At 42.4% G+C, this 19,713-nt stretch overlaps 1 protein-coding gene across 12 annotated transcripts in view; it reads right to left on the bottom strand.

Annotated features, from left to right (window-relative positions):
- Positions 1–19,713, bottom strand: part of CLASP1 (cytoplasmic linker associated protein 1) — a 263,446-nt gene that overhangs the window by 139,236 nt on the left and 104,497 nt on the right. For all 12 annotated transcript variants that reach the window (XM_043488028.1, XM_043488035.1, XM_043488036.1 and 9 more), the window contains exons 7-8: positions 18,306–18,403; positions 4,314–4,381 (exon numbers count right to left, since the gene is read on the bottom strand). In XM_043488028.1, the coding sequence (XP_043343963.1) occupies positions 4,314–4,381; positions 18,306–18,403 (166 nt within the window). The remainder of the gene's footprint in view (positions 1–4,313; positions 4,382–18,305; positions 18,404–19,713) is intronic.

The following is a 19,713-nucleotide window of genomic DNA, read 5'->3' as shown; positions in this document are numbered from 1 at the left end:
ACACTAAACAACTCAAAAATAAAATTAAGAAAACAATCCCATTTACAATACCACCAAAAAATACAATGAATAGAATTAAACACCCAGAAATACATTTAACAAAATCAGTGGAAGACTTGTACACTGAAAACTACAAAACATTGTTGAAATAACTTCAAGACCTAAATCAACTGAAAGGTATCTTATGTTAATGGACTGGAAGGCTGAAGGCTGTTAAGATGACAATATTCCTTAGAACAGTCTACAGGTCCAACACAGTCCCTATCAGAACCCTACAAGCCATATGGAAATGCAAGGAACCCAGAAGAGTCAAAACAATCTTGAAAAGACCACAGCTGAAAAACTCAAACCTCAACCCAAATGTCCTTCAACTGATGAGTGGATAAATAAAACACAGTATAGTTATAGAAAGAAATATTCTTCAGCCATAAAAAGAAATGAAATACTGATACACACACACACACACATATATATACATATATATATATATACACATACACACACACACCAGGCGGACAAACCTTAAAAACATTATGTTAAGTGAAAGAATCCATACACCATATGATTCCATTTATACAAAATGTCCAAAACAGGCAAATCTGCAGAGACAGAAGGTAGGCTGTCAGGGACTGGAAGGAAAGGGAACTAGTGCTAATGAGCACAAGGCTTCCTGGGGCTGATGACAATATTCTGGGATTAGATAGTGGTGATAAGTGTAAGATTTCTGAATATATGAAAAAACACTTTTAAAAGGTGAATTCTTTTGATATGAATTATATCTTAATATTTAAAATAGGCTGATGATTTCAGAAAAAACCTCTAAACTCACCTAGTTGTGATAAAAACTCAGATAAACAGGAATCAATGAGCACTATCAAAAACCTACAGTTAACATCAAACTCAGTCATGAAAACCCTAGGACTGGGAACCAGGCAAGGAGCTCCTTCTCACCATTCTTACTTTAAGCATCCAGCCAGGGCACTCAGGCAAGAAAAGGAAAAGAAAAGAACACACGTCTGAGAGAGACAAAACCGTTCTTGCTTGCAGATGGCAGTGAGCGCACATCTCGCCGATCCCCCAAAGTTACTGATGACAGACTGCACGGTCTGGGTGAGGGATTCCAAAGCCTTTACCTTATTCTGTTCTGGCTCTAACAGCTGAACCATAAGAATACGAGCCAACAGGTGTCCCTCGTTTTACCGCACTTGGCAGACACAGCAGTGTCCTCTCCTCCCTCCCCTCCTTCCTTCCCCCTCTTTTTCCCACCTGAAGGGTTTGTGGCAAACTTGCAAAGGCGCAAATCTCCTGAGGCCGTCTCCCAAACAGCACCTGCTCACTTGCGTCCCTGTGCCACTTTTCCGCCACTGGCACATTTGTTACGGCGGCTGTGATCAGTGATCACTGACGTCACTATCTTAAAACGATTATGACTCACTGAACGGTCAAGGTGATGGTTAGTATCCTTTTTTAGCAAAAAGTATTTTTTAATTAAGGGACATATACTTCCTTTTTTTTCAGATATAATGCTATCACACACTAAAAACAACTAGTTTGGTGTAAATATAACTTTTATAAGTGCAGAGAAATGAAATTCTTCACATGATCCATTTTATTGCAATATTTGCTTTATTTTAGTGGTCGGGAACCAAACCCACAGTATCTCCTAAGTATGCCTCTACAGTAAAAAGCTGAAGAAGTCTCTAATAAATTTTGAGTTAAGGCCTTCTTACAAACTGTCTTTTTTAATATAGATGCATAACAGAACTGTTTTTACCCTCAACCCTACCTCTATACTACATGCATACACATACATAGACATACACACACACACACATTCCACAAAAATAAGGAAACTGGGGGCAATATTCTTACTGAGACAATTAGATTAAAACATTGCTGAGAACTACCCAAAGCCACAGGATGCTGGATTAAATCATATTGTCATGTTCATTAAAACTCATAGAATAGGGACTTCCCTGGCGATCCAGGGGTTAAGACACTGTGCTTCCAAGGCAAGAGGCGTGGGTTCAGTCCCTGCTGGGAGAACTACGATCCCACCCGCCATAGCAGTGAGGCCAGAAATAAACAGATTAAAGGAAATTAAAAGAAAAAATCACAGACTGTTCAAAGTATACATGAATCAATCCACCATGCTGTATGCCTTAAACATATAGAGTCCTTAGCTGCCGTCTATGGGGTCGCACAGAGTCGGACTCGACTGAAGCGACTTAGCAGCAGCAGCAGTATACCGTGTATGTCAGTTATTTCTCAATAAAACTGAGGAAAAAAAACTCATAAAGTGTGTGTGTGTGTGTATGTGTGTGTGTATGTATATATATGTGTGTGTGTATGTATATATGTATATGTGTGTATGTGTATGTGTGTATATCTGTGTGTGCATATATGTGTGTGTGCATATATGTGTGTGTATATGTGTGTATGTGTATGTGTGTATGTGTGTGTATGTATATATGTGCGTGTATATGTGTGTGTATATGTGTGTATGTGTGTGTATATATATATGTGTGTATGTGTGTGTGTATATGTGTGTATATATGTGTGTATGTGTGTGTATGCGTGTGTATGTATATGTGTGTATGTATGTGTGTGTGTATGTGTATTATGTGTATGTGTATGTGTATTATGTGTATGTGTGTGTATGTATATGTGTGTGTTAATGTATGTATGTGTAGGTATAGATACACACACAGAGCAGCCTGGTGAGGGGAGCTACAGTCTACGGGGTTGGAAAGAACTGAACACACCCGAGCACCCCCTTGCCTTGATACAATCTCCCAGGCGGGCCTCCAGTGAGGATGCGGTCTTTGTCCCCAGGGCCAGCACTATAATGAGATGCTGTCTCATACACAATAAAGTCAGGAAGCACAAACTCAGTTTCTGCCACCCCTCCTACCTCCTTGCCCAGCACTTTCTATCTTGGTGCCAGCAAGTTTTAAACTAGAAAACCACACAAACTACACACACACACACAAAATATAAATTATGCCATGGTTAAATATAAATTATACAATTACAGGAAAATTAATTAGAAAAGTAATTTGTTGGTGATACCTAAATCATAATTAATCTTTTTTTGAATGCTATAATGTTTTTACAAATGTACAAAAAAGAAATCAGAGGGTTAATGAAAGTGTTTTATAAGAAACAAGCTATTTAAAGACAATTCCTTACTGACAACAATGGGTATGCAGCTGGAGTATGAGTCACAAAGACCTGGATTCTGTTCCTACTCTGCCTTTAGGCACCGTGTCACTCTGGGAGAAATCACTCAAACTTTTTAAACAACCTCGAAATGTAAAAACTATGCTATGATCTAAGATCCCCAGCAATTGTGAAATGGCTATGATACAATGAGGCATCCAAGACTAGAAATGTTCTTGATGGCAACAGACTTTTTGATGATTCCCGAAAGGCACTAAGGATAAAGAAGAATAAAACAAAGTTCTTACCCTCAAGAACAAACAAAAAGATATTTCTGCAGTAATATACGTTAAGAAGGAAAACCAAGCAGGATGAGCGCAGAGTGCATCCCCTCACAACACGGGGGGATGCTGATCCTGACGCCTGTGTAATGAAGGGAGCCTGCAGCTGAGACCTGGATGGGGCAAGAAGGCAGCCCTCAAAGCCAGCCAGGGGCAAGTGTCTCCAGCAGAAGGAATCAGGAGCACAGAGGCCCTGGAGCAGGACAAATGTAAAATGTTTCAAATTAGCAAGGAGGCCAATGGGCTGGAGCCAAGGGAACTTTTGAGAAGAACAGTACAAGATGATCCCAGAATGGGGGGCTGCACCAGCCCACACAGGGCCCGGCAGCGCCCCGTGAGCCCCTGAGCTGGGCAACCTTCGGAGGATTCTGAATGAACAAAGGACTGACATCACTTGCACTGCATTCTAAAAGGATCACTCCAGCTGCTGAGTGAAAACAGGCTTTGGGTGTTAGGAGAGAGTAAAACCAAGCATCTTGGTTAGGAGCTGCCACAAGGGTGCAGGTAAAAGGCCACAATGCCCTGAACCAGAAGAGTAGTGCTTACACCGGGAACCTTTGGGATTCTGGATGCATTTTTAAAATAAGCCAATAAGATTAGCTAATGGATTTAGTGTAGGTTATGGAAGAAAGTCAATGACAAGGCCATCGTTTCCAGCCTGGGAAGGTGGGTAAATGGAGATTAAATGCTCACACCTAGAAACGCTTAGTACAATATCAAATCCAGCTGTTCAGAATCAGAAGATAGCATTCCTTAGGCTAAAAGCAAACCTGAAAAACCACAAGTAGAATGGTTGCTTTTTCTACTCACCATTCGCAGATTGTATCATGTTTCCAGATTTTTGGACTTCATCAAATTTTGTAAAAATTACATTCAACCTGTATGAAAAAATATATATATAAAAACTATTAGCCACCATTGTTTACAATTCTATTTTATACTAATGTTTAGTCTTACTCACTGAGACCCATCTAATAACAACAGTAACTATGCCAACAAGAAATGAGCCATGCTTGTTTTAAGCCAAGCACTGACCTAATGGCTCCAACTGAAAGATCTCCTTTCATTCTTGTAACAGCTGTGAAAGAAATTATATATTATCATACCCATTTTACAGATGGAGAAATCTAGACCCCCTTACTTAAGTGACACAGCTGGTCAGGGTGGTGACGCCAGACCCGAGAGTAAGAATCAGAGGCCAGGCTATCAGACATTATACTAAACTGACTGACATCTCCAAACAAAACGCACGCATCACGAAAAGTATTTGTTTCTCCTATTTCTAAGCACATACTGCTGATAACTTAGAGTACAGATTTTCAGAATGCATTGATACAATACAAAGCTTTTTCTGTGACTTTTGCTTATTTAAAAAAAAAAATGCTGTAATTTCTCTAAAAGTAAATGTTGTGACTGGATAATCTTCAGCTTAAAAATCCACGTGACACATATTTTCTATTAATGGATCACTTTCACTTTGACATTTTGAAAGCAGCGAAACTCCTTAACTAGTCCAAATATTCCATCCTAGTGACATCAAAAATGGGGGGATTTTCCTACCTTGTAGTCAAGAAAAAAAGAGGCTTTTCTGAGCGAATTACAGGTATATTGGAATAAGCATAAAGGCTGGGATTACAAAGTCATGCATTTTTGCATTCAAACTTGTGCCACCCATCTCAGGGACCAGACTAGAAATGTTAGCACTTTCTTACAAGCCAGCCTGTCATACAAGTTCTAATCACTTCAAACGGGTTTGATTTCCTTTCCAATCAGGATGGAAGCCCTTTGGGAGTAGGGATGGGACCTGTATCATCTTTGGTATTCTGTGCACACCAAGCATTGTCATGCAAGAGGGTGACATCACCACTTAAGAGGGCTGGTACCTGCTGCTGCCCCCACCCTAAAGGTGGACAAAGTTAGGTGGTTCACACACTCCAGCGTCAGCTCGCACGTGCATTCATTCACTGGGCCAGCACTGAGCTCCCTAGGTGCTGAGACTGGAAAGTTTCCACCATCTAGAGCGCCTATTTACCTCTACACTTCATTCTAGCCTACTTACCCTGTGGCATTCTAAGATCCAGAGGACCCAAAATGCGCATCAGTGAACAGGGGTGAAATGAAGGAGGTGAACCGGCCTGATGCACTGCCTCTCCTGCTTCCCATTTCATGACAGACAGTGATCTTTTAACCCATCTCTCCAGGTAAGCCCAGATGTACCCTCAGAAGCCTCCTCAGAACTGCTCCAGACAGCTATCACCAATGAATCACAGTGGGCACTGAATTAAAGATCTATTTATTGCCCCTGGACCAGATGAGTAACACTATCACTCACTTTCTACTCCAGGTTTCACTGAAAATCTGGCAAGATGTCTTAGAATTAAGTTCTTATGATGTCCATCACCTTCCCTTTTCTAAGTACAAAGACTCCCAATGGCTTAACAAGCCCATAAATAACTTCCCTATACAGGTTGCCAGGGCCTGACCTGACCAAGCTACCACTTTGTTGAGTCACAACTATACCCTCTGACGTGAGCAGGCCTGCAAGTCTGCCCAGCAGGGACAAAGCAGATCTCCAGCTGGTTTTCCCTGAAATCACTGGGAGGGGCCGAGTATTTCTTCCATTCCTAGAACAGTATTCACCATTATCCATGGCAACTGTGGAAGTGTCTGCAGACTCTATGTAGGCCTCAGGTGATGCCTACTCACTGCGGCCACATTACCCATAACCAGCAGGCCCAACAACCAGGCCTGAAAATGCTAAAATGATTACCATTGTTGGCACCCGCACCTTAACTGAGAGTTACTTCAGGCAGCGGACAGGCCTGCCCCCTGCTTTCATGTTCCTATCTCAACGGCTGCCCTCCTCACTAATGCCTAGGCCACGGCTGCTGTCAAGATGGTCACCTCCTGGGAGCAGTAATCTGGCTTCATGACAGTTCAACACCAATAAACCTCCCTCAAGAATGGCTTTTGTCTACTTGCTCTGAGCACAGCCATACAAAACACCTCTTTTGGAACCTATCAATATGCACATCTAACAGGTGAGTTTTCTATGTTCAGAGACACTGAATACATAGCTAATGATTACCTGCTTAAACCACCAATTTTTTGCACTTTTTAAATTTTAAATCTTTGGATCTCAAATATAAAATAAATTTCTTCACTAGTTTGACAAATAATCCAATACCATTTTTACCCTGGTTTTTCTGAATTTAAATTTTATATTCAACTCAATCCAATTGGTGTTTATTTTACTGCAAAACTGTGATCAAATTATTCCTTCTTAGAATAGCTTATAATATAAATTTAAAATAATTTCCTAAAAGCAAATACTAGCAATCTCATGACAAACAAACTCTACCTATACACTCAGCTTATAACTGGCTTTTCAGTCTGCTACTCTTCAATCTGAGCAGGTAACCACGGATCATGAGGAGTCAGCAAAACCTCTAGCATGAAGGAGACTAAACTGAACACACGGACACCCCAACACTTCAATTTAGAGAAGAGACCACACGGTCCACGGGCTTCTCCAGCCGGAACACTGGCGTGGGGGACATCCCCCTTCTCCAGGGCATCTTCCCAACCCAGGGACCAAACCCAGGTCTCCCGCATTGCAGGCAGATTCTTTACCAGCTGAGCCACTAGGGAAGCCCAAGAACATTGGAGTGGGTAGCCTATCCCTTCTCCAGCGGATCCTCCTGACCCAGGAATTCAACCGGTGTCCCCTGCATTGCAGGCGGATTCTTTACCAACTGAGCTATCAGGGAAGCCCCTCAATTTAGAGGAGAGACTATGAACAGTTTTTTAAATACATTGTTTACATCTCCAAATAAATGAGAAAATATTATAGTCATAAAAGCTAACAGGGGAGGATCCTTTCAAAAAGGTACCCTAAGAACCTTTGAAAATTTGGTCCTTCAAGGAAGCAAACAAAACATCAGCAAAATCGGACAAAATCAAGTTTTCCAAAACTCTGGAAATTAAACAAAGGCTTGTAATAATCCAAGCATTTTTCAAACAAAAAGGCTGAATCTTGATAAGAACAGCAAGCTTTCCATTGCTTTGGAAGGGCCCTATTTCCATTTTCAACTCAGGCTGAAAAAGAACAGCCTCACAATCATGGCAGTTTGAAAACCAGCAGACTCACAACCACTAGAAATGCTGAGTTGAACAAGTCTAGAGACCCTTAAAAAAATCCCCATTCCCAGAGAACTGTCATCTTCTGATGATCTGTCTGGCATATTCCTGAACCCCCATTCACAGGGCTTGTCTTTATCTGACCTCACTCAGAGCACGCTCAGTGAGAGATCTTTCTTCCTGAGGCCACAGTCAAAAAGAATTCACAACTGTTTAACATGGCAGCTGCCTGAGATGGCAATAACATTCCAGGCAAAGAAACTGACAAAAAAAAAAACTTACAAGGAAAAACTGGAAGAGTAGATGTTCTCAGGAAACTCTGAAAACTCTGACAAATTACTGGGAATATACAAGATCACATACATGGGCAAGGCTGTGTGCATGCCCAAGAAGGACTACAGCACTAATGTCTCACCTCTGGCTGACCTTGAGACTCTGCACAAGCAGCAGTAAAGAGGTCTAAAGGCAGAAATGTATAAACCGCCTGCCATAACACTGAAACTGTGTTCCAACACAGAGAGCCTTCAGCTAAGGCAATGAGAGGGAAACTTCTCATCATCAGCTGAACACTAACCCAGCCAAGCAGAGATGACAAGAGTAGCCACACACATCCAAACATACAGACTTCACAGAACTATGAGGTCAGTAAGTAAGCCGTGAGCAACAAAAACAGTAAGCACCAACAACAGCAAGGCTGAGGCGAGGCGAAGGATGTGATTTTCAAAATTGTCACAGTGCATAATCTTAAGTGCTCAGTTTCAACAAGACACTTATGAGACACATAAAGAAACAAGTAAATATGGCCCACACGCAGGGGAAAAATCAGTCACAGAAACTAACCTTAAAGGACTAACGAGATGAATACTTGAAATCAACCACTATTAATATAGTTAGAGAAATACAGGAAATTATTTCTAAAGAATTAAGGAAAATATAAGAACCAAGGTCTCACCAAACAGAGAATATCAATGTGTAGAGACAGAAAACCCAAGAGAGAACCACGGAAATTCTCAAAATTCATAGACAACTGAAATTAAAAGTTCACTAGAGGCTCAACAGTGACCTGAGTGATCTCAGAGAACAAAGCAGCAGCAAACTTGAAGATGAGTCACTGACACTGTCATGTTTGAAAAACAGAAGAAAAATGAACAGGAAAGGGTACTAATAAACAGAGCCTACGAGATTATCTTTTTATTAAACCCACATACACTCAATGGGAATCCCAGGAGACGGGAAAGGAAAAAGCACAAAAAGAATATGTGAAGAAATAATGATCAAAACCATTCCAAATTCATGAAGTTCAACAAGTCTGCAATAGGATAAACTTAGAGAGATTCTAACCCAGACACGTGAAAAGCAAAGTGCTAAAAGAAAAGACCTAGAGGATGACTTCCCTGGTGGTACGGCAGAGGAAAATCCAACTGCCGAAGCAGGGGGTACAGGTTCAATCTCTGCTCTGGGAAGAGTCCACATGCTGCAGAGCAATGAAGCCTGTGACTCGCAACTACTGAGCCCATGTTCCTGAAGCCTGTGCACCCAAAGCCTGAGCTCTGCAACGAGAGAAGCCACTGCAAGGTGAGCTCACGCACCACATCAAAGAGCGGCCCCACTCACCGCGACTCGAGAGAGCCCAAGCGCCGCAATGAAGACCCAGCACAACCAAAAATAAATGATTAAAAAAAACTGAGAATACTTTGAAAACAACAATTAAGAAGCCATCTGTCACAATACATGGGCTCCCCAATAAGACCAACAACTGATTTTTCATTTAAAACAATGGAAATCAGACAGTTATGGGAATATAAGTCCTACAACTAAAAATCTCAGCCAAGAATTCTACACCCAAGAAAATTACCCTCCAAAAAATGAAGCAGAGAAGCCTCTCTGGACCAAAGGTATTTCAGTCTTTACATGAAGCCATACTACCAATATAATTAAGTGCAAACCTGGGTAGTAGGAGAAATGAAGGAGAATTTCAGACATTTCTCAATAAGCAAAAAATAAAATAACAGACTCCTTCAGCTTTAAACGAAAGAACACAATACAATAGCCCACATTCACATGAAGACATAAAGAACACCAGAAAAAGTTCAGTCAGCCTTCCATATCTGTGGGTTCTACATCCAGGGAGTCAATCAACAGTGGATCAAAAAAAAATTTTTTTTTAATTTTAGAAAGTTCCAAATGAAATACCCTGATGCTTGGAAAGATTGAGGACAGGAGAAGAAGGGGATGACAGAGGATGAGACGGTTGGATGGCATCACCGACTCGATGGACATGAGTCTGGTTAAACTCTGGGAGTTGGTAATGGACAGGGAGGCCTGGCACGCTGTGGTCCATGTGGTTGCAAAGAGTGGGACACGACTGAGCAACTGAACTGAAAACAAAAACTTGAATTTTCCACATGCCAGCTACTATTTACATAGAATTTACACTGTAGCAGGTATTATTATAAGTAATCTAGAGACGATTTAAAGTATACACATATGTTATACACATATATGTAATACTACCCCAATTATAAAACAGACTCAGGCATCAGTGGACTTCTGACATCCACAGTGGGTCCTGGAACCAATCCCCCGCAGATAACAAGAGGAGACTAACCCTACAAAGGTAAACATAAAACACAGGCTTCCCTGGTGGCTCAGTAGTAAAGCATCTGCCTGCCAATGCAGGAAACTGAGGTTCAATCCCTGGGTCAGGAAGATTCCCCAGGGAAGAAAATAACAACCAATATTCCACTATTCTTACCTGGGAAATCCCAAGGACAGAGAAGCCTGGCAGGCTATAGTCCATGGGATCACAAAAGAGTCAGACACAACTTAGCGACTAAACAACAACAAATACAAAACACAGGTAGATATAAAATACAGTACACATTTACTTACTTTTTTATTTTTAACTCTCCTCTGGTCTTACATGACTTAAAAGGACGCTTACACAAAGCAGTAATTAGAAAACTATATGCTGGATAGCTTATAATGTACAAAGATGTAATATTCATGAAAAGAACAGCAACAGAGGAGAAGAAAACAGAGCTATGTAGGAGTAAAGTTTTTAATTCTAAAATTAAGAATAATAATTCAAATTAAACTGCTATAATTTAAGATGTAAACTGAAATCCCCAGAACAAACACTAATAATTCCCTAAAAAAAATAGCAGGAAAATTAAACTGGCACACCAGAAAATACCTGCTTATTACAAAATAAGGCAGCACCGGAAGAACAGAGAAATAAAAAAGTCATGACATATAAAACAGAAAGAGAAACATAAAATAGCAGAAACAAAGTCTACCTTATCAGTAGTACATTAAATATGAATGGAATTAAATACTTCAGTTAAATGACAAAGATTTCCAGGCTCAATAAACAATCAAGACCCAACTGTATGCTGGCTACGAGAGATTCATTTCAGTCACAAAGACACAAAGGCTGAAAGCAAAAGAATATAAAAAGATAATCCACGGAAAAAAGTGTTCAAAAGAGACCTAGGGTGGCTATACTAATTTCAGACAGTATAGACTTCAAGACAAAAAGTGCTATCAGGGACAAAGAAGAACATTTGACATTGACAGGGGGATCAATTTATCAGAAAGACATAATTATAGGCACCTAAGAACAGAGCCCCCAAATATATGACACAAAAAGGTCAAGACCCCCATTCAATTCCTGGGTCGGGAAGATCCGCTGGAGAAGGGATAGGCTACCCACTCCAGTATTCAAGGGCTTCCCTCATGGCTCAGCTGGTAAAGAATCTGCCTGCAATGGGGGAGACCTGGGTTCAATCCCTGGGTTGGGAAGATTCCCTGGAGAAGGGAATGCTACCCACTCCAGTATTCTGGCCTAGAGAATTCCATGGCCTGTATAGCCCATAGGGTTGCAAAGAGTTGGACATGACTGAGCAACTTTCACTTTCAAGAACAGAGCCCCCAAATATATAACACAAAAAGTGACAGAACTGAAGAGAGAAATAAGTAAGTCATCAGTATTAAAAGACGACTTCGATATTGCATGTTTCAATAACAACAAAATATAGATTCTTATCAAGTGCACCTGGAACATTCTGTAGGACAGACCACATACTGGGCCATAAAACAAGCCCCCCAAAATTTCAAAGAACTAAAACCATGGAACACAGGAATTATGATTTATGACCATAACAGGATAAAAGTAGAAATGAATAACAAATAGAAATAATGTTGGAATTTAATAGAACAGCCCTAATAACAAACAGGTCAGATGAAAATAAAAGGGAAATTAGATAATACTTTGAGATGAATGAAAATGAAAGTACACCATACCAAATGAATAAGCCAGTCAGAAAAAGACAAACACAATATGCTATCACTTATGTGTGGAATAAAACCAGTGAACAAAACAAACAAAAAAACAGACTCACAGATACGGAAAGCAAACAAGCCAGTGGGAAGGGGAAGGGTGAGGGGTAACATGTAGCTGGGGATTGAGAGGGACAAACTCTCTCTGCTGGCAGCTGACACATCTTGTATTTAAAAATCCCAAGCAGTCCACAGTAAAAGCATTAGAACCAGGGAGTTCAGCAAGGGTGCAGGATTCAAGACCAATATAAAAAAATCAACTGTAATCTATATACATTAACGATGAACCATCTGAAATTGAAAATAAAAGAAATTCTACTTAGAATAGCACCAAAAGAAAACACAAGGAATAAATTTAACAAAAGAAGTGCAAGTCATGTCCTCTGGATACTACTGAGCAATCATTTAAGGTAATTAAACACTTCTAAAAATGGAAAGACATTCCATGTTCATAGATTGGAAGACAGTGTTATTAAGATGGTAGTATTGCCCAAACTCTTTACAGATTCATTTCCTACCAAAATCCCAGGTGCCTTTTTTAGGCAGAAATTGACAAATACAACCTAAAATTCACAAGGACGTCCAAGGGACCCAAAATTGCCAAAACAATCTTAAAAAGAACAAACTTTGACTTCAAATTTACTACGAAGTTCCATTAATGAAGACAATGTGCTACTAGTAGGACAGGCATATAGATCAATGGAAAGTAAGTGAGCAGAAAGAAATCTTTACATTAATGGTCAGTTCATTTTCAACAAAGTTCCAACAGAAATTCTATGAGGATCAAAACCACAATGAGAAACCTTATTAGGATGGCTATTGATCAAAATAAAACGGAAAATAACAATTTTTGACAAGGATATACACTGCTGACAGAAATCCAAACTGGTGCAACAGCTACAGAACAGAATGGCAGTTCCTCAAAAAACTTACACACAGAATTACCACTTGCTCCAGTTTCTACTGACTATATACCCAAAGAACTGAAAGCAGGGAATGGAACAGATATAAATATATACACCCTATGTCACAGCAGCATTACTCACAGGGCAAAACTGTGAAGCTATAAATGGGAGAGAAAAATAAGAGGATCAATGGATCAACTAGTCCAAGAGGTCATTATAAAGAACCTGCCCAGAACTAGACGACATGAGGTTCCATCGTGAAAGGCCCTCCAAATGCATAAAAGTAGCCTCATATAAGGTCCACTATCAAGTTTCAGATCAACACTGAGAACAAAGAGAAGCAAAGAGACAACATATGCAAAAAGTCAGAATGACTGTGGACTTCTCACTAGAAACACTGAAAGCTGGGACTCAATAAGGGGAGGAGGCACATGAGCTTCCACATTTTGGGTGAAGAAAAGGCCTTTAACCTAGATTTCTAGACCCAGACAAACTATCAATATCAAGAGAGAATATTCTCAGGCTCAAAAAACTATTCTTCTCCACATCTTTCCTCAGAAAGTGACTGGTGAGGGAGAAAACCAAGCAAGACGATGTCTCCAAGAATCAGCAGCTGCACCTCGGAGCAAGGTGCAGCGCGGCCCCGGGAGGGGTCAGAGAAAGCGGCGGAGGTGGCGGTGTGGCCGGGGAGGCGGGAGGAGACGCGCCTGGCCGCAGTGTGCGGACAGCCGAGCGCAGGAGGTGCGTGCAGACAAGCACACAGGCCAGAGACAGAGCCAGGGGGCGGCGGGGTGGGGCGGGCAGGGCCGCGCCAGGCACGACAGTGAGCTGAGAGCGGCGTGCACTGGGACACGTTAGGGTGTGCTAAGGCCATGAGAACGTGACTAGGTCTGGTGGATGTTGTGGGGAGGCTAAGTATGCCTGAGGGCGGGCAGGAGGACAGAACTGAAATTCACGCTTCATAATGCGAAGTAAAGTTCTTAGGAGCGACAAAAAGCTGAGAGACAGCAGGACACACATGGCACTCAGACAGAGCACCAGATACGAGAGTCAGGAAAACAGCTAAGTGGCAGAAGAGGTAAGAAACTGCCCTTTTTTCAATGTATCTTATAAATCTAGTCAACCTTCTCCGTATGAATGACTTACAGAAAAAAAATTTAGCAATGAGGGGGTGGACTTCACCAGTGCTCTAGGGCTTAAGAATCTGCCTATGAATGCAAGGAACACAGGTTTGATCCCGGGTCCAGGAAGACCCCACATGCTGCAGAGTAACGAGGCCTGTGAGCCACAGCTATGAGCCCATGTTCTAGAGCTCATGCTTCCAGCAAGGGAGACCACCACAATGAGAAACCTGAGCACGTCAGCTACAGAGCAGTCCCATTCTCCACAACTGGAGAAAGTAGCAACACAGACCCAGTGCAGCCAAAAACAAATTTTTTTAAAAAAGAAACGAGAGGGCTGTTACAGAGCACATTTCTCATCTGCTTTTGCCCTGGGACCTCCCTGTTAACATCAAAGTTTTAGCAAGCAAATTAAAACCAAAAATAAGAAAGCTTCAATTCTCCCCTTAACAATACAATCATTAGATAATAATGTCTAGTGAATGTTTGCAAGTTTTTTATAAACAAATACTATGAGAGCTATATTCAAAACTGCAGGCTCACAAAGTTCACTGAAGAGTTACAATGTATCCAATGACATATTTCAGCTCTATCTAGAGCTTAGAACTAGCCTCAGACTTAAAGCAGCTGCTGTCTCAGGAGCCTGGTTCCCAAATGGTGGTTCCAGAAGAAACTTCACACCAGCAGTCTTTCTACCAAAGCCTCACAAACTAAATCATACTATATGGAATAGAAATATTTTCTGGCATATATGGTGGGGTAACAGTGAGTGTCCACGTGGGCAGACAGCATCTGTCTGTGAAGGGAAGCCTTGGACAGTAAGTGACAGGATCTACCGACATTTTCCTCAGATCCAGAGACATCTCACAAATATCCTACAGCGATGGCCTCTTAAAAATGGACAGTGAGAAGTGAATCGTGCAGTACCTGGTTTCTGAACACATCATGTGTGTGAATTGTGAAAACAATACGTGTAAAACAACAGAACATTTCCAAATACTATGCTGACTGACGTTCACAGCTCAGCTGTGCTGAGACCCCACACAGACGACACCTTCTAAGATGGAGATTGGGCTGAATATCTCCACTCTCTCCTTTGGATGAAAGTGACTTTAGCCAACAGATGACATACTCAAATAACAATTGAACACATCGACCCAAATGATGATTCCAGCTCCTTCAAAGTGAAGCTGAAGAATACGCAACTCTCTCTCCTTTGTGAAATGGGCAAAGAAAACTGCTGCCTAAATCAGATCACTCTTACTACATCAGTTAGCTGCCATGAGAAAGGCATTCTTTTTCATCATGTATTTTATTTCCTAGAGACACAATTAATCTTCTCAAATACAGTACTCACCCAAGTTCTCAAGTTTGTTGAGAACAAACTCATAAGAAGACAACGTTGTCTCCTTTTCTGCTGTGGTGCAGGGCATGTGGGACCCTAGTTCCCCAACCAGGTATCAAAATTGTGTCCCCTGAAATGGACACGTGGATTCTTAACCACTAAACTGCCAAGGACAGCTGCTAGAGGACAACATTTTTTATTCCAGGACTAAAGGCAAGTTTTAGAAAACATTAAGCAAATTTCACAATATTTTGTTAGTGCTATGGAATCTTGCCAAGCTAAAGATTCTTCTATGCTCCTGTAACAACGATGAAAAACCTATAACGATGTAAAAGAAGTCTAGGATATTCAAAGCATTCTAGTCAGCCACTTGGAGCCACACAGAGCAGATACTGAACTTTCCAAATGACGGAAGGAGATTCTTTCTAGGACCTATTCTATCTGGACTCCTCCCCATCAAAATTAAGGTGACACTCAGAGCTTCTGACCCTCATAGTGCAAGGTTTTACGTAACTGTCTTGTAATAAATATAAAGATGAAAGAGGTTTCCGATTCTTCCAGTCAAGTTTTATAAAGAACCAACAGCCTAGTTCTTCAAGCACCGTGTCTGCCAGTTTTACGACAATGGCTGTGAAGCGGGGGGTCACTTCCCTAGGCTTACCCTCTCCTTCTGGTCCAGAACTTGAGGAAGGGTTTCAGCTAACATGAGACAGTGGAAACTCATTCCTCATCACAGAGGCACTAACTCTTCTGTTACTTCTTCTTAATCTTTTCTTTTTTTCAAGGGAGTAGAGTTGAGAGTGGGGGAAAAACCATGACAGGGAGTCTGCACGAGAAGGCTCCAGCCCCAGCTCCAGGACCTCACCTCCCTCACTCTGTGGGGCCCCTAAGACCAGCCCAGGTTTCACGACTCACTGGGAGGACTCAGGCACAGTCACACTGACAGCTCTGATTATTACAATATAAAAGGACAGAAAGGAGAATCAGCCAAGGGGTGAGGACCACGGGAAACTCGACTCAAGATTCCTGGAGTTTCTCCTGGTGGAGTCACAAAGGACATGCTCAATTCCCAGCCACAAGCCGGGACAGGACGCATGGAATGCTGGCACTAGGCAAGCTCATTAAACCTGAGGGCCAGGGTTTGTGGGGGCTGTTCAACCAGCACTGCCCAAGGCTCCACAAATGCCAGAGTCCCAACAGGAAGGCAGGTGGGCAGCCACACCCGGGCCAGGCTTCCGACCCCGCTCTGTGGACACGATGGGCAGCCCCGCAGTCTAGCGTCCAGGCAGAGCCAGGCCGACCCCAAATGCAGGCCTCGGCCTGCAGCGTGACTCGCCCTCTGCGCCCACCTCGCTAGACCTCAGTTTCACCACGTCACGTGCCCAGCTGCTGGAGCGACTGCTGAACATGACAGAGGAATCCCACGGGGAAGACGGGCCGGCCATGGCCTAGGCTCACCACGAGGCACTCAGCGAGGTGACACCAGGCCTCGGGCAGGAGAGGCTCTCACGGCCCAAGACCCATTTCCCCAACAGTGACGGTGACATCATCAGTAAGTAGCCCCTGCGTCCCTGCAGCCTCCAGCTTTCCCTGAGAGCCTGCTCAGGCCTTTGTAGTTCATCTCCCTCCCGAGTGCTCTCACCATATATTCAGAGACTACGAAGTGGAGGTTCATAAAATGCCAGAGTTAAAAACCCTTGCTCTCACAGATTACCTTCACGTAAAAAACATGAAGAGTGGCTGTATTCTTGTCTGATGACCCTGTCCACTGAAAGGCTTCAGTGTAAATGGCTGGCGTCCACCACACCAACTGCTGACCCCTCCCCCAGGGCTCATGGATCACGTTGTCTGCTAGTACCGAGTATCCCCAGCATTTTCTACTGTTATAAAATACTGCAGTGCTTTAAAAAAAAAAAAACACAACAAAGGCCCAGGGACCATGATGCGGTCAGATGTGACACTCAGCAAGGAAGGCTGCCCGCCTCAAGTGCCTCCGGCACCCTGACTGCAGGGCCAGTCGCCCACTTCCATCACACCCAACTGAGGGGCGTCAAGACAGATGGCTCCTGTGTGTCTCAACATTCTGCCCCAGGTGGAGATGCCCGACACTCTGCAAGCTCATCTGTGGACTGGACAGAGAAAGCGAAGCCCAGGATGTCAGCCTGAGCCCCGGCTTCCCAGCTGGGTCGTGCCTCCAGTCACTTCCTGGCACTGGCCTCAGCTGTCCCCACGGGCACAATGACAGGCCCAGGCAAACCACTTGGGAGTCCCATCCGGGCCTAACTTCCCCGCGTTTTCATATTACTTTCTCCCAATTAGACAGTCAAAAGGTTTAAAACTCATTTGGTATAAAATTTCTACATCACAGTTTAAAATCATAGATAACTGATTTTTCATTATTTTTAAAAGTTTGACAACAGAAACATCTGTGGACTCAAGGGGACTCTGGATATGGTAAGACACTAATCTCCTTGCACTGGAGACTTGCATGTTGAAACTGGCATTACTAGCCACAAAGCTACCATCTCAAAGATATCCAGAATTATCACTTATATATTTCTATCCAGATTTATCTGGGGAAGGCTTCATTCAAACAAATACACTCCAAGCCCCCAAGATACCAGGTTCCATGTACATACGAAATATAGAACCACATGAACCCAGAGAATGCAAAATCTTTCAACACCAATCACTTTTAAATATGCTTCTAAAAACAGTCTGTGGCATGGGACCAGGTCAGATGTCTGGGTGAGAAAGTCCTACTTTTGAGCAAGTGGAATGAAAGGGGACCCCTGAGACATGATCTGGACAAGACTGCCATCCACCAATCTTCTCACCATATCGTCTTTCAAAAAAATTACCCCATAACAAAATAAGCAATGCAAACCAGGATGTTAACTGAGAAAGAGGAGGGGAAAGAGCAAGAGAAAGGAAAAAAGTCTGAACTCACCGGGACTGTGGCAATCCTTTTTTACTGAGATCTGCCCTCACACGTTCTCCTACATGTCTGTAAATTTCCACTAAGCTGTTTATTGCTGCATCTCGAACCTAGATGTAAAAGAAGAGATCTTACAGCTGCTCTGTGTCATTCCCAGTGCTTCCTGCTGCGGACACAACAGGCTATCCAACACCCCAAGTTCATCACCCACTCACCAACGGGACTCTGAACACAACCCCTGCGAGACGCGGCATGGGACAGAGCCTGCTGTGACAGCTCTGACTCTGTGGGCACGGCTCCAGAGAGCGCGGAAAAACTCAGATCCCAGCCCTGTGTCCATGTCAGAGTCTACACCCCTCAGTTCTTTTCATCCTTTAAGATGATGTCTGGAAACTAGAAATTTCAGACCAAAGTGGAAAACACTACAAATAAGTGAATCATTCTAAAAATAAAACACCATGTAAAGCATTCTGGATGTGGGCCAATTAAATACTTAGCAACAGAAAAGTGTGGTGAAGGTTATACAGCACCTGTGTTCAAGTGCAAAGTTCTGAAAGGTAGATGGAAAAAGTCCATAAATTCTACATTCAATACAGGGCAGGGTGTAATAAATGTTGTACAAAAGAGTACAGAGAGCTCACACAGTAGAGGGGAGTGAGCACACCAGAGGATACCAAGAAACATTTTATGGAAGAGGAAGGAACCACTTAAAATGTGCTTAGAAACACAGCTTTTCAGCAGGAAGAAATGGGATGAGACAGGCTCCAAACAAGGTGACCAGCCAGTGCAGAGGCGTGAAGGCGGAGCAGCAGGGCATAAGCTTCAGGAAGCTCAGGGCAGCAGTCTGGCCACACACAGACAGGGGAAAGAAGGTCCAGATAAATAAGGCTCCAGAGACAGGATGAGCGTTATTAAAAAACAAAACAAAACAGAAAATGGGGGAATTTGAATATGGACTGTGTATATACCAAACATAAGGCTGGTGCAAAAGTAACTGGGATTTTGGATTGTTGAACTTTGCCATTTGATATTGGAATACATTCCTATATAAATGTGGTTGTGTTATACATCATTTTAATGCACATTTCTCATTTTGTTTTATTGCTAATGTTATTACAATGTTTTATTACATGTTATTTATATTTATTTTAGACTATATAAATGATGTCACACAAAAAGTAAATTTGAGTAACTTTTTATTTGAGTTCAAAATGGGTCCTAAAACAGTGCAGACAACTTGCAACATCAGCAACACATTTGGCCCAGGAACTGCCAATGAACATACAGTGCAGTGGTGGTTCAAGAAGTTCTGCAAAGGAGACAAGAGCCTTGCAGATGAGGAGTGCAGTGGCCGGCCATTGGAAGTTGACAACAACTAACTGAGACCAATCATCGAAGCCGATCCTCTTACAACTACAGG

Source organism: Cervus canadensis, chromosome 15 (assembly GCF_019320065.1).
Source record: "Cervus canadensis isolate Bull #8, Minnesota chromosome 15, ASM1932006v1, whole genome shotgun sequence".
Classification (NCBI taxonomy): Eukaryota; Metazoa; Chordata; class Mammalia; order Artiodactyla; family Cervidae; genus Cervus; species Cervus canadensis.
Note: the sequence above shows the minus strand (reverse complement) of the source record. Positions and strands in the feature narration are given on the sequence as shown.